Source organism: Penicillium robsamsonii, assembly GCF_028829455.1.
Source record: "Penicillium robsamsonii strain IBT 29466 chromosome Unknown utg000001l_segment0_segment0, whole genome shotgun sequence".
Taxonomy (NCBI): Eukaryota; Fungi; Ascomycota; class Eurotiomycetes; order Eurotiales; family Aspergillaceae; genus Penicillium; species Penicillium robsamsonii.
Genome location: NW_026643219.1, coordinates 2,088,965 through 2,106,100, shown reverse-complemented (window position 1 = coordinate 2,106,100; position 17,136 = coordinate 2,088,965). Strand labels below are relative to the sequence as shown.

Here is a 17,136-nt window from a genome sequence, read left to right as displayed (position 1 = left end):
CTTCATGTTCTTTTAATAATGGGAGTTCAATCGATAATAGGCAGATGTCGCAACTATCTGGCCCACAGAAAGGCACATATTCAATTAATCCACGCCACATGATGACCAACAAACCTTGCAATGCGAATGATGAAGATATTGTTGACGGGATGGTCGGAGTTGGAAAGCCACTCACCCACCCTACATCGATGTCCTACTGTCTCCAATTGATTCGATTAGGCGAGTTTGCCGCGAAATCACAGACTGTGCTCCATTTGGAATGTCCGATCCAGGAAGCCCGAACTATGCGCATACGAAACAGATTGACGCCAAAATTTGCGAATTCGCCCAGAGTATACCCTCGTTTTTCTCGTTGGCCCATAGGTCGGACGAGCTACCAGAAGCCAATCCTCGGGAATCTCCTGGAATAATCGTACAACGATATATCCTCAATTTTCTGCTTCATGCCCAAAGGTGTAGGCTTCACTTGCCTTATTTGTCGCGAGCGTCTAAGGATTCTACGTATGATTACTCCCGGAAGGCATGCCTGGAAGCAGCCCGAATGGTGGTCCGAACTGAGCGCCAACTCTCGTTAGAGATGATCCCTTTCGTCTCAGCCCGGCTGAAACTTTCAGCCTTGCTACATTGTGTCTGCATGGCGATAATTGTTCTTCTCATAGATTCTTTTGGGAGTGGTCATACGCAGGAAAAGGACATGACGGAAATTTATGGGGCATTTTCAATACTAGAAGCGGTCAGAGAGGAGTCCCTATTAGCAGGAACGTTGCTTGAGACCTTCAAGACGGCTCTTCACCGGCACAGTGCCTCGGGTTCAGCTGTTGACGAAAAGTCAACAACGCAATCTACCTCTCAAGACCCTGAGGCTTCGCCGGGACTTGCCTACAACTCGAGAGCGCTTACAATCATGGTGTATTCAACAGGCATGAACAGTGGACTGGAGCAGCTTCGTTTCTGAGTTGGATACTGCATTTTTGTCTATGTAATATTACTAGTAATTCAATATTGAAGACCGGTCTCAGGAATGGGTCTACTGGGATTTGGAACCTGCGACATTATGACGCATGATATGTCAATTGATTTTATGTATAGCTTTTCATCATCTCGACAGTATACTAGTTCATTGGACCCCACTTTAGCTATCCAGCCATGCCCATATTGAGATTGACATGGCATGTCGAGTTGAACTTGGCATACAATACCAACCGGGGTAATCCGGGATATCCAAATCCATGTCATAATATTAAATCCACGGCGGCCTATTCTGGTACCAGCCATACAGCTTTTTGATCAATGCACCGGATTGAATAGGGAATAATGCTGCCTAGTTACTGTGCACATTTTCACTTTGCCCTTTCACGGGGGCACTGCCTCTGTGTCAGCTCCTCCAGGGACCTTTACCATATCATATCATAAATCTATGGGTACAAAATATGTTATACAGCATATATTTGGCATAGGGAAGGATTGGTGCTCTACAATCTCCGATCTAGGGCCCTATTATACGATAATTATCTAGATCGGACGCTTTCATGTAGACATGCGTCGCCGTGGAAACTTACGCATATCCACTGCGGAGTAAATCAGTTGTAAATCGTACTTTGTACGCGATATTGATAATAGTACAAATATCAGACATGACGTGGATAATAATTCCAGAGATTATGTAAATGTGCCGTTGAATAGTTATAAAAATAGTCGGATGCTGTTGTTGGCCGGTTCGGGGTCCACTTCCACCTGGGTACTTCCATTGTACAATGATGATCAACTGTTCGCTTTACACAATCCGATCCAATCTCTTTGGTTTCTTTTTTTCGTCTTTCATCATACTTATGATTGTAGTGCTTTATGTGCCTCTACCCGTGTTACACAGTTCGCCTTGTACAACATACATAGCAACTATTTTTATATGTCACAGTTTTACCAACCTTATGGCCTAAAGACTACAATACACTATGTATGTTAATGTACAGCCTATAAGAGACTCTAGTCGTAGATCCCGTTGTTAATGACCATGGCGTCTTACCTTATCGAATCATGTTTTGTGATGGTTCAAGTTCGGAGTTTGTAGTATATATCACTTGAGATACAAACCATCCAAGAACACACAGCGGACTGTTTATAAGTATAATATGTATTGGATTAAAAACTGGAGTATTAGTAGCTTGTCCTGTATTCTCTCAACTACCTCGTAATATCAACGGGACTTAGTCCGCATCATCCAATATTGAATGATTTCAGCCTCTCGGAGGACTCAAGGAGGCAATGATCCATGGGATAGTATATGTTGCCACTTTCCACCGGGCTGCCTAGACCATGGATAGTAAGCCCACATGCCTCCCATACTCAGCCAGTCACCGTTGTCCGTACTTCAGATGCTGATTTTAAGTGGAGAAACAAACACGCTTTTATACTCCATCTTACTCCACATCTCAATGGATTGGAGCTCTGTTCAAGATGACGTCGTGCAGATTGCTACGCATCTCGCTCCGGCTGGTTCGGACCTTCTATTGTCTACTCTCCGAGACCAGGATAGTTGGTCCATCGGAGGTCTCACCCATGCTTAACGGCATGAATGGCTGACAGCATGCAATGTTCATTGTTTCTTTATGTTTTCATCTCGGGGACCTTTGCCGATGTGTGTCTGTGATATTTCCCCGTGATTCGTTTGAGCTTTAACCCACCACTTCTTATAAAGATTTACTCTCCCCTAAAGTCTTGTCCTTAAATAAAGACATATCTGCGACCACAAGTATACTGGTGGATATCAGATCGTTCAGTTGTTCAAGATCTTCTTCAAAAAAAGGGCGCTGTGTTCATTCGTTAGTCGATAAAACACATCTGCGTTCTCTGAACAGCAATAATGAGGAAATTTATTACCCTCGCTGCCTTTGCTGCCGGCTCCAATGCCCTCGTTGGCCGCAGTGATAGCTGCTGCTTCCACCTCACCTCTTCTGGTGGTGCGGCTGGTAAACTTGGCCAGCTGGGTGATGGCCAGAACCGCATTGGTGACGATAGTCTACAATCAGCACAGTACTGCATCGACTCCAATGGCGGTATCACCGACTCTAGCGGCCGTGGATGCATCCTCACTCGTAAGTAAACCAATTACTTCCCTCTATATCAACTACCAAAGAAAGTATATCTAACTGTATGACAGCCCCCACCACTCAACTGCAGTGCGACGAGGGTGTGTCTGCTACACCTGGTTTCTCTGTCAACTCACAGGGTAAACTCGAGTACCGCAGCAGCCCCGACTTCGTTGCCTGTGCCACCGGCCAAAATGGTGGCTTGAATGTCTACACTACCCCTAACAAGCTCGACGTTACTGGTTGTGTGAACGTGCAATTGTCTGCCGATGCTTGCTCGAATACGGGCACCGGTGGCGGCAATGGTGCCTCATCCCCGGCTGGTGTACCTCCTGCTTCTAACGCACCGCCAGCCCCAGTTCCTCAGTCCAGCCCTGCTGGCACTGGCCCTGGGGGTCCCGGCGCTGGTGGTGCTGGCTCTGGAGGTGGTGCTCCTGGTCCTGCTGGACCTGGAGCTGCTGGACCTGGACCTGGAGGACCTGGGGCTGGAGGATCTGGCCCTGTTGGTCCCAGTGCTGGTGGTGGTGGTCCTGGCCCTGCTAGACCTGGCCCTGTTGGTCCCGGTGCTGCTGCTGGTGGTCCTGGCCCTGGCCCTGGAGGGCCTGGCACTGGAAGTGGAGGGCCTGGCACTGGAAGTGGAGCCGGAGGCCCTGGTCTTGCTCCCGCTCCCGCTCCCGCTCCCACTCCCGGCACTCAAACTGTCACTATCACTGTCACAGACTGTAGCTGCCCTACCTCCGGTGCTCCTGGTGGCGGTGGTGTTGTTGGCGGCGGTGGTGGTGCGCCACAACCATCTGCTAGCATGCCTGCCCCATCTGGCGGTACTGGTACGAAGCCTTCTGGTCCACAGCCTGCTCCCGGCGGTGGTGGCGGCAGCGGTGCTCCACAACCCGGTCCCTCTCCCGGTGTGCCTGCTCCTGGCGGCGGCGGCGGTGCTTCACAGCCCAGTCCTTCTTCTAGTGCGCCTGCCCCATCTGGCGGTACTGGTACCAAGCCTTCTGGTCCACAGCCTGCTCCCGGCGGTGGTGGCGGCAGCGGTGCTCCACAACCCGGTCCCTCTCCCGGTGTGCCTGCTCCAAGCGGTGGCGGCGGTGCCTCACAGCCCGGTGCCTCTCCTAGTGTTTCTGCTACCGGCGGCGGAGGTGGTGGCATCTCTATTAGTGTGCCTCCTATCTCCGCCGGTGATGGTGGCACTCATCCAACCGGCTCCGCCAGCGCATCCGTTCCAGCTAGTTCCGCCACTTCCAAGCCCTCGGCCACTGGTACCTCTGGTGGTGCTTGTCCCACAGATCTCTCGGGTAACTACGAGATCCCTCACCTTATCATTCCTGTCGACTCTTCCTCGCCTAGCACTACCGCAGGAACTGGGTTTAACGGTACTGTGAGCTCGACCATGTCGACCCTGTTTAACTTCGATATCCCAAATGCCGACGCCGGCAAGACCTGCAGCCTTATCTTCCTCTTCCCCAAGCTTGAGGATCTCGAGACCTCGTCTTACAGCTTCAGCGGCGATGGAAAGATTGATTTCGCAAAGCTCTCTTCCATTGCCGATTCCTCGACAAACTTCGGCAACATGCCCTCGGTGTCCCAGGATCTTGGTACTATCACTGTCTCTCCTGGCAACTCATACCTTGTCTCTACGTTCTCTTGCCCGGCTGGCCAGGCTGTCACCTATGAGATCAAGAACGCTGGCAGCACCGACTTCAACTTCTTCGAGGACTGGAACCCATCTCCGTAAGTTTGCTCTTCTACTTTCCATTTGTCTGTATATCAGCTAACACCCTTTATAGTCTCGGTCTGTACATCACCACTTGCTAAATGAGGAACCTCTATGCGATTTCGCAGTTTGCAACTATGGATGTGTGATTTCTAGGGCCATTTCCTATTCCTTGTAAACTCCCATTGATGTCTCCTTTACGTCGATACGTATTTTCTTGATCTTCTCATGTTTGATTTTTTTGGTCCGGTGTGCATAGGGAAGTAATCTTTCAAAAAAGCTGACTCTACCCGATGTGGATTGGAAAACATTGCCATATTTAGTTTTATGTTGTAATTGAGGCGCATGCACATAGCGTCAACGTTCTTTCGGCTTGTGTATTAGTATATTGAATTCACTCCTTCAGTTTAATATCTCAAGTAGAATGAGTCCACAGGGTATGCATATCTCGATATGGTCCATATCCGCCAAAACATTAATTACACTCGCCTTGATCAAAACCTATCCAATTCCATGCAAACCACGTACGTCATTTAGACAGAATAAAAACAAAAAGATACTTCGATACCGGGAATCGAACCCGGGGCCGCGGAGGACAGTCTTATAAAGAGATGAAAATCCGCTAGGTTAACCACTACCCCATATCGAACTTGGATGACAAAGGGCTCCATTAATTTTATCTTGATCTTGTTCTTCGTATATAGCTCATCTGGACTAGTCCAGTATGGCTGAGATCTGCAAAAGTCCCCTTTTAATTGAAGAAAAATCAAATAGTATTAGATGTTAATTTCATCATGTAATATGTACGCATATATGTGAATAATACAATATTATATTTCACTATAGTTTTAACATAATGGAAGCCAATCAGATACCCTAGAACGGTGCATGCGCCAGGGCTATTAATATGCCGATGCCAAGAAATGCCTTTGATTAGGCAGAGATGTTTATTTCCCTTTTTCCCCAGCTCCAGATCTTCTCCATTTCGAATTTCTGGGGAAGTACTGAAGTCATGGAAATCCCTGCGAAACTCCCTTTCTCCAAGCGGCGACTCCGACCGCGTGTTGTTATCTCGTGCGTTTCCCCAGCTTCCCCCGCGAATCCCAACTAACAATTCCATAGCTACATCTTTGACTATGTGATCATTATGTACAAATATCAACCCCCCCCTGTTTATTTCGTGCTAACCCCAAAAACAGTGCATGCGCTATCGCCTTCTCAATCCTCAACAAGATCGAGCCCTTCCACCAACATTTCTCCCTCAATAACATCTCCATCCAATATCCTTATGCCGTACACGAACGAATCCCCATGGCTTATTGCCTCTGCATCTCTGCTGCCTTTCCACTCGCCCTCATTATAGTTTACACCTTGGTCCTCGATGGTTTGTTTTCGCACCATAAACCACGGGACGCAGTGTCTGGGAAGCGGAAGCTGAGAGGTCCGCATCGCTGGAAGGACAGACTTTGGGAACTCAATTGTGGTGTTTTAGGACTTTTGCTGGCGCAGGGACTCGCGTTTGTCATCACACAGGCGCTGAAGACTGCATGTGGCAAGCCGAGACCCGATCTCATCGATCGTTGTCAACCACGCCCTGGTAGCAAGGACCTGTTCCCAGGATTGTCGAACTCAACGATCTGTACAGGTGATCCCGCCTTGTTAACAGATGGATTTCGGTCGTGGCCGTCCGGTATGGACCATAATCCCAACACTGCTTTTGAGAGTCGCAAACGTTAACCTTGATTCATCTAGGCCACAGTAGCTGTGTGTATATCCCTTTACCCTTCGCCTGGTGTTTTATATCACTAACACGTTCCAATAAATAGCCTCCTTTGCTGGTCTCGTTTACACATCGCTTTGGTTAGGTGGAAAGCTGCACATTATGGACAATCGCGGCGAGGCCTGGAAGGCTCTTCTCGTCATGGCTCCTCTACTAGCAGCAGGTCTCGTGGCCGTATCGCGTATCATGGACGCGCGCCACCACCCCTTTGACGTGATCACGGGGTCAATGCTTGGCATCGTCTGCGGCTTTGTCGCATATCGCCAGTATTTCCCACCGATCACCGAAGCCTGGCAGAAGGGTCGCGCCTACCCAATCCGAACCTGGGGGGCTGATCCTGCAGGACCCGATACCGTTCGATTTATAGGCTCCAAAGGCGGGAGCTCGACGGCGCTCCGCAACCAAGAAGAAGAGCGCATGGACCCGCCAGATCTCCCTAGATCGGAACATGCCAAACCCACCGCATCTACCTACCTTCAGTCCTCCAACCCATACACATCCAATGTGTATAATCGCCGCCCGCACGACAATGACGCCGATGGTGGTGCTTGGTCGTCGAGTGAGGATGACGTTACCAACGGGTATGAGATGCGACATGGTCATACTATAGGGCAGAATACCGGTGCCGGTCACCATGCGCCTCAATATGACCCCAGTAATGCATATGTGTCCCAGACACAACCGCTGACGGCTGATACGGGAATATATGCTACTGACGCGATGGCGGGTCCTGGGCGTCCGTTGACGGACATGCCCGGTCGGGCGATCTAAAGATAAATGATGCGATGCGTTATTGATGATTTCAGTCTAGTCCAGAGCGGTATTTGCCCGAAGTTATTTGCTTATGATTTGATTAAGCGATGCATTATTGCGGTGGATGGTGAATTCAACTCTGTACTAGTATGATTATGAACGTATTGGCGTTGAAAACAAACATGAATTTTTGCCCCTGAGAGGCAGCCTAGATTGAACAGTCTGATATCTCTTTAAACAGAAGTAATTTGTACAGTCCTTCCGGAAATCGGTGTCACTGCCCAAACTGTTCCATCTTTATCAAGCCTTGGCGCCAAGTCCTACGCTATATCGAGAGCAGCCGGATATTAGTACCTCCGTGTTGTTAATATATAACGTAGTTCACATGCGAGCTGCGCAGTCCAGTACACATAGTAAATGCAATAAATTACAATTAGATATTGCAACAACAGTTGTCTATAGGAACTTTTCCTTATAGCCTAATGCTTTTTATATGATATTTAGCTAGTATATAAAGTTTAGGGGGATTTAATAAATGAGTAATGGAGAGATATATATTTCTGGAGTTCAGCGATATATTTTTCAATACTACACTTATGGAAGTTTTTAATCTACTTAAAATTGATATACGCTACTAAAAGTGCCTATCAATGGCTATCGGCAAAAAAAAAAAAAAAAAAAAAAAAAAAAACCTTGATAGCTGAGATATAAGTTGTAGGTGTTTCCGCTACGCAGCTCGCATGTGAACTACGTTGCAGCATTTTATCCTACACAATACGTTCCCTATGAGTAATCCTACTTAAATAGCTAGAATACTAAAAAGACAATGATATTCAGATGAACTCCAAAAACTACATTTCTTACGATAGCTATATAGAAGATTAATGTGGTACGGTACCTGTGTACCAGAGTTCTTTAATGCTAACAAACTAGAGACGGCGAGGTGAGGAATATGTTCAATTAGATCAAGGTATACCAGTATGTAAATGAAGCTGCTAGAAGCCCAAACGAAAGAAGACAGAACATAGAGATTGGGCCTAGAAGAGCCATTGGAAGTACAGCTGTCATTTTGGGTGCTGTGACTTTGGATGGCAGATAAGCCACGGAATCATATGATGGCCCCTTCCCACTTCCATAGGCATTTAACGCAGAAAGCTTGTCAATGAGTCTTCTCAACTTCTCCGATGCTGACGTAGTGAGCGGAGACTCTCGATCAAGCACATGTGACACTTCAAAAGTCTTGTGCTCTTGATTTAGGTGTAATCGACTGTGGAACGGATACTTCTGCATGCAGGACGAGCATAGATCCATATGGGCGCAGATTCTACACACAAAGCGAGAGCCATTAATAACCCGTGTACAAAGGCTACACGTAGTCTTATATATGGGGGTGCCAATGAAAGTCTCCTGAGACAAATGCAGCTGAAATAGACATTGGGCATTGTCTATATCTCCGACAAATAGTAGGTAGCGACCTAATTGCTGTAAAAGTGGCCATGGGAAGTGTAGCTGGGACTGAAGAAGCGTATCGTAGATTTGAAGGATGGATTGGCGAACAGCAAGCTCTTGAGTATTATTAGGCGTCGCAATAATTGAAGGGTAGTGGCTTTGGATTTGGTGCACTAGGCTTTCATTTCCAACTACCCAGTCCAGGACATTTCTGCCATAACCATCCAGAAGAGAAGGATTGGCACCAAAGTGAAGGAGATTTATGGCAAATTTAATATGACCGAGATAGATAGCCAGATGAATGGGGGTTTGTAAAAGCTTGTCCCGGGTATTAATAGGGGAGAGGAGCTCCGGGAACCGATGGAGAAGGTTGAGCCTATTTTTCAAGGCGGCAATATGAAGAGGAGTCTGGTCAAGTTCATTTACAAACGACACATTCGAGCCAGCGCGAAGAAGCATCTGAACTAAATCAGCATGGCCCTGATAAACAGCCGCCAAGAGAGATGTTCCATATCTACCACCCCGAGTGTTGACGTCGGCGCCAGCGTCGAGGAGGATCTGCACGATCTCACTGCTTTTCCCGAATGTAGCAGCTTGTAGAGCATTGCCGTATTTACCACCCTGAGCGTTGACGTCGGCGCCAGCGTCGAGGAGGATCTGTAAGATTTCACTGCTTTTCCTGTATGCAGCAGCCTGTAGGGCATTGCCGTATTTACCACCCTGAGCATTGATATCGGCGCCGGCGTCGAGGAGGATCTGTACGATCTCACTGTTTTCCCCGTATGCAGCAGCAGCTTGTAGGGCATTGCCGTATTTACCACCCTGAGCATTGATATCGGCGCCAGCGTCGAGCAGCATCTGTAAGATCTCACTGCTTTTCCCGAACAGAGCACTTTTCCCGAACGCAGCAGAAGCTTGTAGGGCATTGCCGTATTTACCACCCTGAGCGTTGACGTCGGCGCCAGCGTCGAGGAGGATCTGTAAGATTTCACTGCTCTCCCCGTATGCAGCAGCTTGTAGGGCATTGCCGAATTTACCACCCTGAGCGTTGACGTCGGCGCTAGCGTCAAGGAGGATCTGCACGATCTCACTGCTTTTCCTGTGTGCAACAGCAGCAGCTTGTAGGGAATTACCGGCTTGGCCGCCCTGAGCGTTAACATCGGCGCCAGCGTTAAGGAGGATCTGCACGATCTCACTACTCTCTTCGTATGAAGCAGCTTGTAGGGCATTACCGCATACACCACCCTGAGCGTTAACATCGGCACCAGCGTCGAGAAGGATCTGTACGATCTCACTGCTTTCCCCGAATGTAGCAGCAGCAGCTTGTAGGGCATTGTCGTAGAAACCACCCTGAGCGTTGACGTCGGCGCCAGCATCGAGGAGGATCTGTACGACCTGACTGCTTTTGGCGTATACAGCAGCAGCCTGTAGAGCATTACCGTATTCACCACCCTGAGCATTGACGTCGGCGCCAGCACCGAGAAGGATCTGTACGATCTGACTGCTTTTCCCGTATACAGCAGCAGCCTGTAGAGCATTACCGTATTCACCACCCTGAGCATTGACATCGGCGCCAGCGTCGAGGAGGATCTGTACGATCTCACTGCTTGTCCCATATGCAGCAGCTTGTAGGGCATTACCATAATTACCACCTTGAGCATTGATATCGGCGCCAGCGTTGAGGAGGATCTGCACGGTCTCACTACTCTCCCCGAATGCAGCAGCCTGTAGGGCGTTGCCGTATTCACCACCCTGAGCATTGATATCGGCGCTAGCGTCGAGGAGGATCTGCACGATCTCACTGCCTTTCCCGGATGCAGCAGCAGCCTGTAGGGCATTGCCGTATTCACCACCCTGAGCATTGACATTGGCGCCAGCGTCAAGGAGGACCTGCACGATCTCACTCATCCCCCCGTATGCAGCAGCCTGTAGGGAATTACCGTATTCGCCACCATCAGCATTGACATCGGCGCCAGCGGCGAGGAGGATCTGCACGATCTCACTCCTCCCCCCGTATGCAGCAGCCTGTAGGGCGTTGCCGTATTTACCACCCTCAGCATTAACATCGGCGCCAGTAGCGAGGAGGATCTGCACGGTCTCGCTCCTCCCCCCGTATGCAGCAGCCTGTAGGGCATTGCCGTATTCACCACCCTCAGCATTGACATCGGCGCCAGTGGCGAGGAGGATGTGCACGATCTCACTACTCTCCCCGTATGCAGCAGCCTGTAGGGCATTGCCGTATTGACCACCCTGAGCATTGATATCGGCGCCAGCGTCGAGGAGGATCTGCACGACCTCACTGCTTTTCCCGAATGCAGCAGCTTGTAGGGCATTGCCATATTCACCACCCTGAGCGCTGACGTCGGCGCCAGCGTCGAGGAGGATCTGCACGACCTCACTCCTCTCCTCGTGTGCAGCAGCCTGTAGGGCATTACCGCATTCACCACCCTGAGCATTAACATTGGCGCCAGCGTCGAGGAGGATCTGCACGATCTCACCCATCCCCCCGTATGCAGCAGCCTGTAGGGCATTACCGTATTCACCACCCTGAGCGTTAACATTGGCGCCAGCGTCGAGGAGGATCTGCACGATCTCACTGCTTCCCCCGTATATAGCAGCCTGTATGGCATTACCGTAGACACCACCCTGAGCGTTGACATCGGCGCCGGCATCGAGGAGGATCTGCACGATCTCACTGCTTTTCCCGCGTATAGCAGCAGCCTGTAGGGAATTTCCGCATTCACCACCCTGAGCATTGATATCGGCGCCAGCGTCGAGGAGCATCTGCACGATCTCATTCCTCTCCCCGTATGCAGCAGCCTGTAGGGCATTACCGTATTCACCACCCTCAGCATTAACATCGGCGCCAGTGGCGAGGAGGATGTGCACGATCTCACTACTCTCCCCGTATGCAGCAGCCTGTAGGGCGTTGCCGTATCGACCACCCTGAGCATTAATATCGGCGCCAGCGTCGAGGAGGATCTGCACGACCTCACTGCTTTTCCCGAATGCAGCAACCTGTAGGGCATTGCCGTATTGACCACCCTGAGCATTAATATCGGCGCCAGCGTCGAGGAGCATCTGCACGATCTCACTCCTCTCCCCGAATGCAGCAGCTTGTAGGGCATTGCCATATTCACCACCCTCAGCATTGACATCGGCGCCAGCGTCGAGGAGCATCTGCACGACCTCACTCCTCTTCCAGTATGCAGCAGCCTGTAGGACATTGCCGTATTCACCACCCTCAGCATTGGCATCAGCGCCAGCGTCGAGGAGCATCTGCACGATCTCACTCTTCTCCCAGTATACAGCAGCCCGTAGGGCATTATCGTATTCGCCTTTACCCATTATGGCTTTAAACTTCGCACCTTTCAGCAGGAGCCATTCAACAAATCCCACATGCCCACAGCTAGGCGCTTCAATTAATGGCGTTTTTCGTCCCTTATTTGCTGCTTCACAATCCGCTGCTAAATGGAAAGCTGTATTTCCGTGTCCGTCTTTCCTTGCCACGTCCTCCCTATTCAAGACACACGCTCTATGATATCAACGAGACTTGCAGCTGTTATATGAATGATTGTTGAACTTCTCGGTGGGCATGCTGGGTTATGAGCGTCGAGAATCTGGTAAATCTGGACCTATTGACCTATCGCTTGCTGTAAGATATCTTGTTCGTTCGGTATCATACTATGGAGTCGAGACCCTAGGCCTCAGAAAGGGGAAATTCTCAGCCTCACGATCAGGTGACCCCGGGAAAGGAGAGGTAAGTTACAATCCGGTACGGAGTAATTGGGAAGGTACGGCCAGTACAATACAGTCCGGTATTTCCGGTACAAGACCTAAATCTGTGATATTTGTAAAAGTCGTGGGTGACAACTCCAGCACTGTCTCCACTTAAATATGGTTGGCATATCTATACCCTCGTGCCCTAACCTCTATCCTATCTACGGGGTCAATCAAATGCAAGACATAGATTAAAACGGGACAGCTCATGGTGCCTAGGCTAATCAATATAAAAGTGTCGAGACCTGGAAGACTCGGGTTATCCCAGCCACCCACATCGTGGATTGTGAGTCGCCCAGCCTCCTCAGCCCAAGATGTCGCGGAACATCTTTTTTTTTCTAATTTCCCCCTCTCTTATTTGTGCTGATTTCCTTTTTTTTTTAACTTTCACTTTTATATTCTTCTGCATCTTCTACCCCGTGCATCCTGCACTGTAATCGCAACTGCCTGTGCTTTCTTTGCAAGCTCGTGTAGCCCCGATCTTGTACTGTACATCTGACATACCAAGCACATCGGGACATACATTCCAGAGATCTCAAACCCAATCTCTCTGAAAAGCCGACAAGATGATTGGCAGTGTGTTCTTCATATTCAACCGCCTGGTTGAGATCGTCTTCCTGATCCCAATCATTGGCATGCTGGTAAGCCCCTCCAGTGTTAACCAGTCCGATCAGCAATACCCCTCCGAGTCTCCCGCTAACCAAGATCTCTCTGAACTTAGGCCTACTTTGTGAACGGTTACCTCAAAGCAAACGAGTTGACGCCATCTTATATCCTGGTCCTGTTTATCGTCAGCGTAATCGCCATCTTCTGGGCCCTCGACACGCTAATTCGCTTCTCCACAACAAAGCGATCTGCAGTCTTTGTGGCGTTTGTGGACATGCTCTTCTTTGGCGCATTCATTGCAGCCGTCTACCAGCTCCGCTTCATTGCCAACGCCGACTGTGCCAACTGGCATGGCGGCTCCGTCTGGATCTCCTTGGGTCCATTCGGGTCATACGGCCAGCGCACAGATAACCCGCTATCGCTGGATATCAACAAGACTTGCGCCATGCTGAAGGCCTCCTTCGCAATTGGTATCATGGAAACCGCATTCTTCTTCTGGACTGCGTTGCTTGCGCTGTTCTTGCACCACTCGCATGATAAAAGCCGGACTGTTGTTAAGGAGACCACTGTTCGGAGACGCAGTCATTCCAGTCGTCGCGGTCATGGATCTGGCTCGCACTCGCGTCATCGTAGCTCCAGTCGCAGACCTGCGCCTTACGTCGTTTGATTTTGTTTTATATTGACTTTTTGCTTTTTTTTACGCGCGATGCTTCTCATGATTTTATGAAGATCATATGCCTTAATGAGATACGGATTAGGATATTTTCCTTGGATGGATTTTGAAATCAGAACAATTGTGAATTGCAGCGATGGGTATCATGTTCGGATTTTCGTTGTGTGTGCTGGAATGATGGTCATTTCCGGCATTTTGAGATTGCGGTCTCCATGTCTTTTCATACTGTTTAGTTTTGTTTTTCAATCCCAGCTGCATTATGATCAATATATGATATCCGACTTAAATCTCCGTAGGTCTGGCCATATCGGTATGTTGTAAAGCGTAGTCTGGAAAGTTCAAGGCGCTGGATCTACATGACTCGCGAGCCCATTGCGGCAGTGAAGTACATCCGTCACAAGTGAGGTCCTGGGATGCCTGGAGATCAGCACATGCGCCAATCCACCCCCGGAAGTTGATTGAGGCATACGAAGATCAAAGGTACGAGGGACAATCCCAAACATTGTCAAGAGGGTCGACTTCCTTGCTCATAAGCAACAACCCGCAGTGTGATAACTAAACCAGCATTCTTGTCTTGACTTCACTTGTGTTTCACTTCCACTCTTATCTTTCACCAAGTACCAATTCACCAGTGCACTTATGCATACTTTACGTTCAACCCACAGTCTTGCTATCACTATTCACTCAATTCACCCAATTCTCTCATTTCGTGTTGCTTTACTGCCTTCACGCGCCATTTCTCGCCTGTAACCACAATGACCACCAAGCGCCAACGGGTTGAGCTAGACGAAGGCCCATCGAAGCGACTGAGGACGACTCTAACGCCGATGATGCCCCCGATATGACGTGTCGGACATGGCCCCGGAAAGTATAAAGATGGCTTCTTGAGAAATTGTGACGCTATCGATCGGATTGCGACCAAAGCAAAGCACATTAGGATGATTCGACAAGCATATGAAGACACGAGAATCAACTATACGTGGAGAGATTGCAATCTGAAACCCAAACACACTCTGTGGACCAGCCACATGATACAAATGCACAGAGATCTGGTTATATGCCAAGCTGCCTACGACATACAATATGCCGGCATCAGCAAGCGAATCAACGCGGAGGACGATGACTATATCAAGTGCTCACTTCGACCGGTGCTAGATGAAGTCCGTCTACTAGTGTCAAGGGAAGAGGCTCCCACACAACAGGTCGACTTAGTTCCCTCGCATGCCATCATACCAGCCACCATGACTGGGCTCACCACTGTCCCAGATGACAACGATGACGATGATGAGGTGGCAACTTCCACAAGTACAACAGGTTCGATGTTCACTGCCAAAGAGACCCTTGAACAATCAGATAAGGCTGTCGGAGATGAAATCAACAACGAACACGACCTGGACGGCCTTGATAACCTTGACGACCTCGATTACCTCGACCACCTCCAACCGAATGGTGGAATGGAATCCATGGACAATCGTCCATCTACAAGAGAGTCTCCCTAACAGACCGATGCAGTCAAGTCGGCCGAGGAGTCTAGGACGATTCGTCCGATGACGACTAGAGCAACCATGAATTGTTTATCTACATTTAAATATGGTCGATATCTAGGACCAGACAGTTTTACTTGAGACCCCCTTGTCTGCAATTTCTTTCATCGCGTTCTTTGCCTTCTTTGTGTTTTCTGGCAGCTCAGACTGCGATGGATGCATTCTCACTTCGTCATTTATTCTTTGACCAACGACGATTTTGGTCCGATTTTTTAGTGGGGGATTTGTTATGAGCTATGATCACCCTCTTTAGCTTTAGCTCCCCTAGTTAGCTAGATAGAAATATATTTTTCTCGTCTCCGACAATGCGCCACCTAAACAAATAACTGGCAATTGGCAACCATCTGGACGGAAAGGGGTCTCGGAGTCAAACGTGCATGTTCGGCAATGCCCTAGTTTCAAGTCAGATTCGTATTTAGGCTCTTCTGTGTCAGACCTAATATGAAGTACGAGAGGGCCAAGATCCTATTTGAGAAAGATCTTCTCGGCCTTCCGTACTTCGTCCGGTGCCCCTCTCTATAAATACCACAAGTATTGACTTGCCCACTTATTGTCGTATCTTTGCTAATAAATCTACTCTCGCCATGATTTTTACCCAACATTGGACATGGGGTTTTAAGCCAGCTGCGCTTATAATTGGATTGATTGTTCTGGTGTTCAATATCCAGCCTGTGCAAGCGACGATTCCTACGTCTCAGCGATTTGATCTATCAAAGCCTTCATACGACCTCTTCCGCAGCAAGTCCCTGCACGATGTGACTGTACAGCAAGGCTTCGCATTTGACAATACCAATCGCCGACTTTTTGTCACCCAGCGACGTGATGGTTCCTCCGAGACTGCAGGTGACCTATGCATTACCCAGCTTGACTTCAACGGCAACTACGTGGGATACATGCATTTAAAGAGCTTTGGTCATGGCGTCTCCTTTGGTGTTCAAGCAGTCGGCTCATCATCCTACCTATGGACGGAAGTAGAGGCCAATTCGAATGGATACGGCAAGAAACTTGCTCGGTTCAAGTTTGTTAGCGGAACTACGCTCTCGTCGTCCTCCTCCTCGCTTGAGAAATTCGCCCCTATAGCTAGTGCTACAGAGCATACCTGCTCCATTGATCCTGTGAGCAACCGTCTCATTGTCCGCGCCAACCTCAGTGATGGTAAACACATTTCTGTGTTCAACTTGGATGAGGCAACGGATGGGGATTTCTCCAACCCTCTCGCAAATTTCAAGCATCCATCGTTGGACACGGCATCGGATACATTCCAGGGGTATGCGGCGTATGGCCAGTATATCTATCTATTGTACGGCAATTCTTATGATGTCACCGATGGTAAGGTCAATTCGGATGTGACCGCTGTCAACATGAATACTGGATCTGTTGTCCAAGGTCCTCTCATTACAAAAGCCGGATCAACACTATCGTTCCGCGAACCTGAAGGACTGGCCATCTATAAGACTGAGGCCGGGGAAGTCCGTCTGTTCTTGGGCTTTGCCTCGGGTCAAAGTGGTGATCGGCGATCGAATATATTCTACAAGAATGCTTTGGTTTAGTTTATGCATCTAAATATGCATCTCGATTGTGCAGGAATGTCTAATTTGAATTTACATTTCAAGTAAAATCAACTTCAATCGGAATAAAGATTAAAAGATCAACGCGCGAGGAAGAAACACAAGAGAAAGGGGAGAGAAACAGTGACGTTTAGATCTATGACAGGACACACTGGCTAGGTTTCTCAATACTTTCTCGTC

The 17,136-nt window shown here is 48.9% G+C and overlaps 7 protein-coding genes across 7 annotated transcripts; 6 read left to right on the top strand and 1 right to left on the bottom strand.

Annotated features, from left to right (window-relative positions):
* Positions 1–101: 101 nt before the first annotated feature.
* Positions 102–955, top strand: N7447_000832 (fungal specific transcription factor domain-containing protein; the record flags this gene model as incomplete). Its single annotated transcript, XM_057225108.1, has 2 exons — positions 102–190; positions 220–955. The coding sequence occupies 2 exons, from the start codon at positions 102–104 to the stop codon at positions 953–955; spliced, it is 825 nt and encodes a 274-aa protein (XP_057089124.1).
* Positions 956–2,860: 1,905 nt separating this feature from the next.
* N7447_000831 (putative GPI anchored cell wall protein) lies at positions 2,861–4,904 on the top strand (the record flags this gene model as incomplete). Its single annotated transcript, XM_057225107.1, has 4 exons — positions 2,861–3,092; positions 3,158–3,523; positions 3,806–4,820; positions 4,877–4,904. The coding sequence occupies 4 exons, from the start codon at positions 2,861–2,863 to the stop codon at positions 4,902–4,904; spliced, it is 1,641 nt and encodes a 546-aa protein (XP_057089123.1).
* A 911-nt stretch (positions 4,905–5,815) lies between these two features.
* On the top strand, positions 5,816–7,354 carry N7447_000830 (phosphatase PAP2 family protein; the record flags this gene model as incomplete). Its single annotated transcript, XM_057225106.1, has 5 exons — positions 5,816–5,877; positions 5,926–5,952; positions 6,003–6,493; positions 6,556–6,567; positions 6,630–7,354. 5 exons carry the CDS (start codon positions 5,816–5,818, stop codon positions 7,352–7,354), a joined length of 1,317 nt encoding a protein of 438 aa, XP_057089122.1.
* A 1,457-nt stretch (positions 7,355–8,811) lies between these two features.
* N7447_000829 (ankyrin repeat domain-containing protein) lies at positions 8,812–12,133 on the bottom strand (the record flags this gene model as incomplete). The annotated part of the gene is made up of 2 exons (XM_057225105.1): positions 8,812–8,901; positions 8,981–12,133. 2 exons carry the CDS (start codon positions 12,131–12,133, stop codon positions 8,812–8,814), a joined length of 3,243 nt encoding a protein of 1,080 aa, XP_057089121.1.
* Positions 12,134–13,131: 998 nt separating this feature from the next.
* On the top strand, positions 13,132–13,838 carry N7447_000828 (uncharacterized protein; the record flags this gene model as incomplete). The annotated part of the gene is made up of 2 exons (XM_057225104.1): positions 13,132–13,206; positions 13,287–13,838. The coding sequence occupies 2 exons, from the start codon at positions 13,132–13,134 to the stop codon at positions 13,836–13,838; spliced, it is 627 nt and encodes a 208-aa protein (XP_057089120.1).
* A 1,034-nt stretch (positions 13,839–14,872) lies between these two features.
* On the top strand, positions 14,873–15,343 carry N7447_000827 (uncharacterized protein; the record flags this gene model as incomplete). Its single annotated transcript, XM_057225103.1, has 1 exon — positions 14,873–15,343. The coding sequence occupies one exon, from the start codon at positions 14,873–14,875 to the stop codon at positions 15,341–15,343; it is 471 nt and encodes a 156-aa protein (XP_057089119.1).
* A 629-nt stretch (positions 15,344–15,972) lies between these two features.
* N7447_000826 (putative FacC-like extracellular signaling protein) lies at positions 15,973–16,938 on the top strand (the record flags this gene model as incomplete). The annotated part of the gene is made up of 1 exon (XM_057225102.1): positions 15,973–16,938. The coding sequence occupies one exon, from the start codon at positions 15,973–15,975 to the stop codon at positions 16,936–16,938; it is 966 nt and encodes a 321-aa protein (XP_057089118.1).
* Between the last annotated feature and the right edge of the window lie 198 nt (positions 16,939–17,136).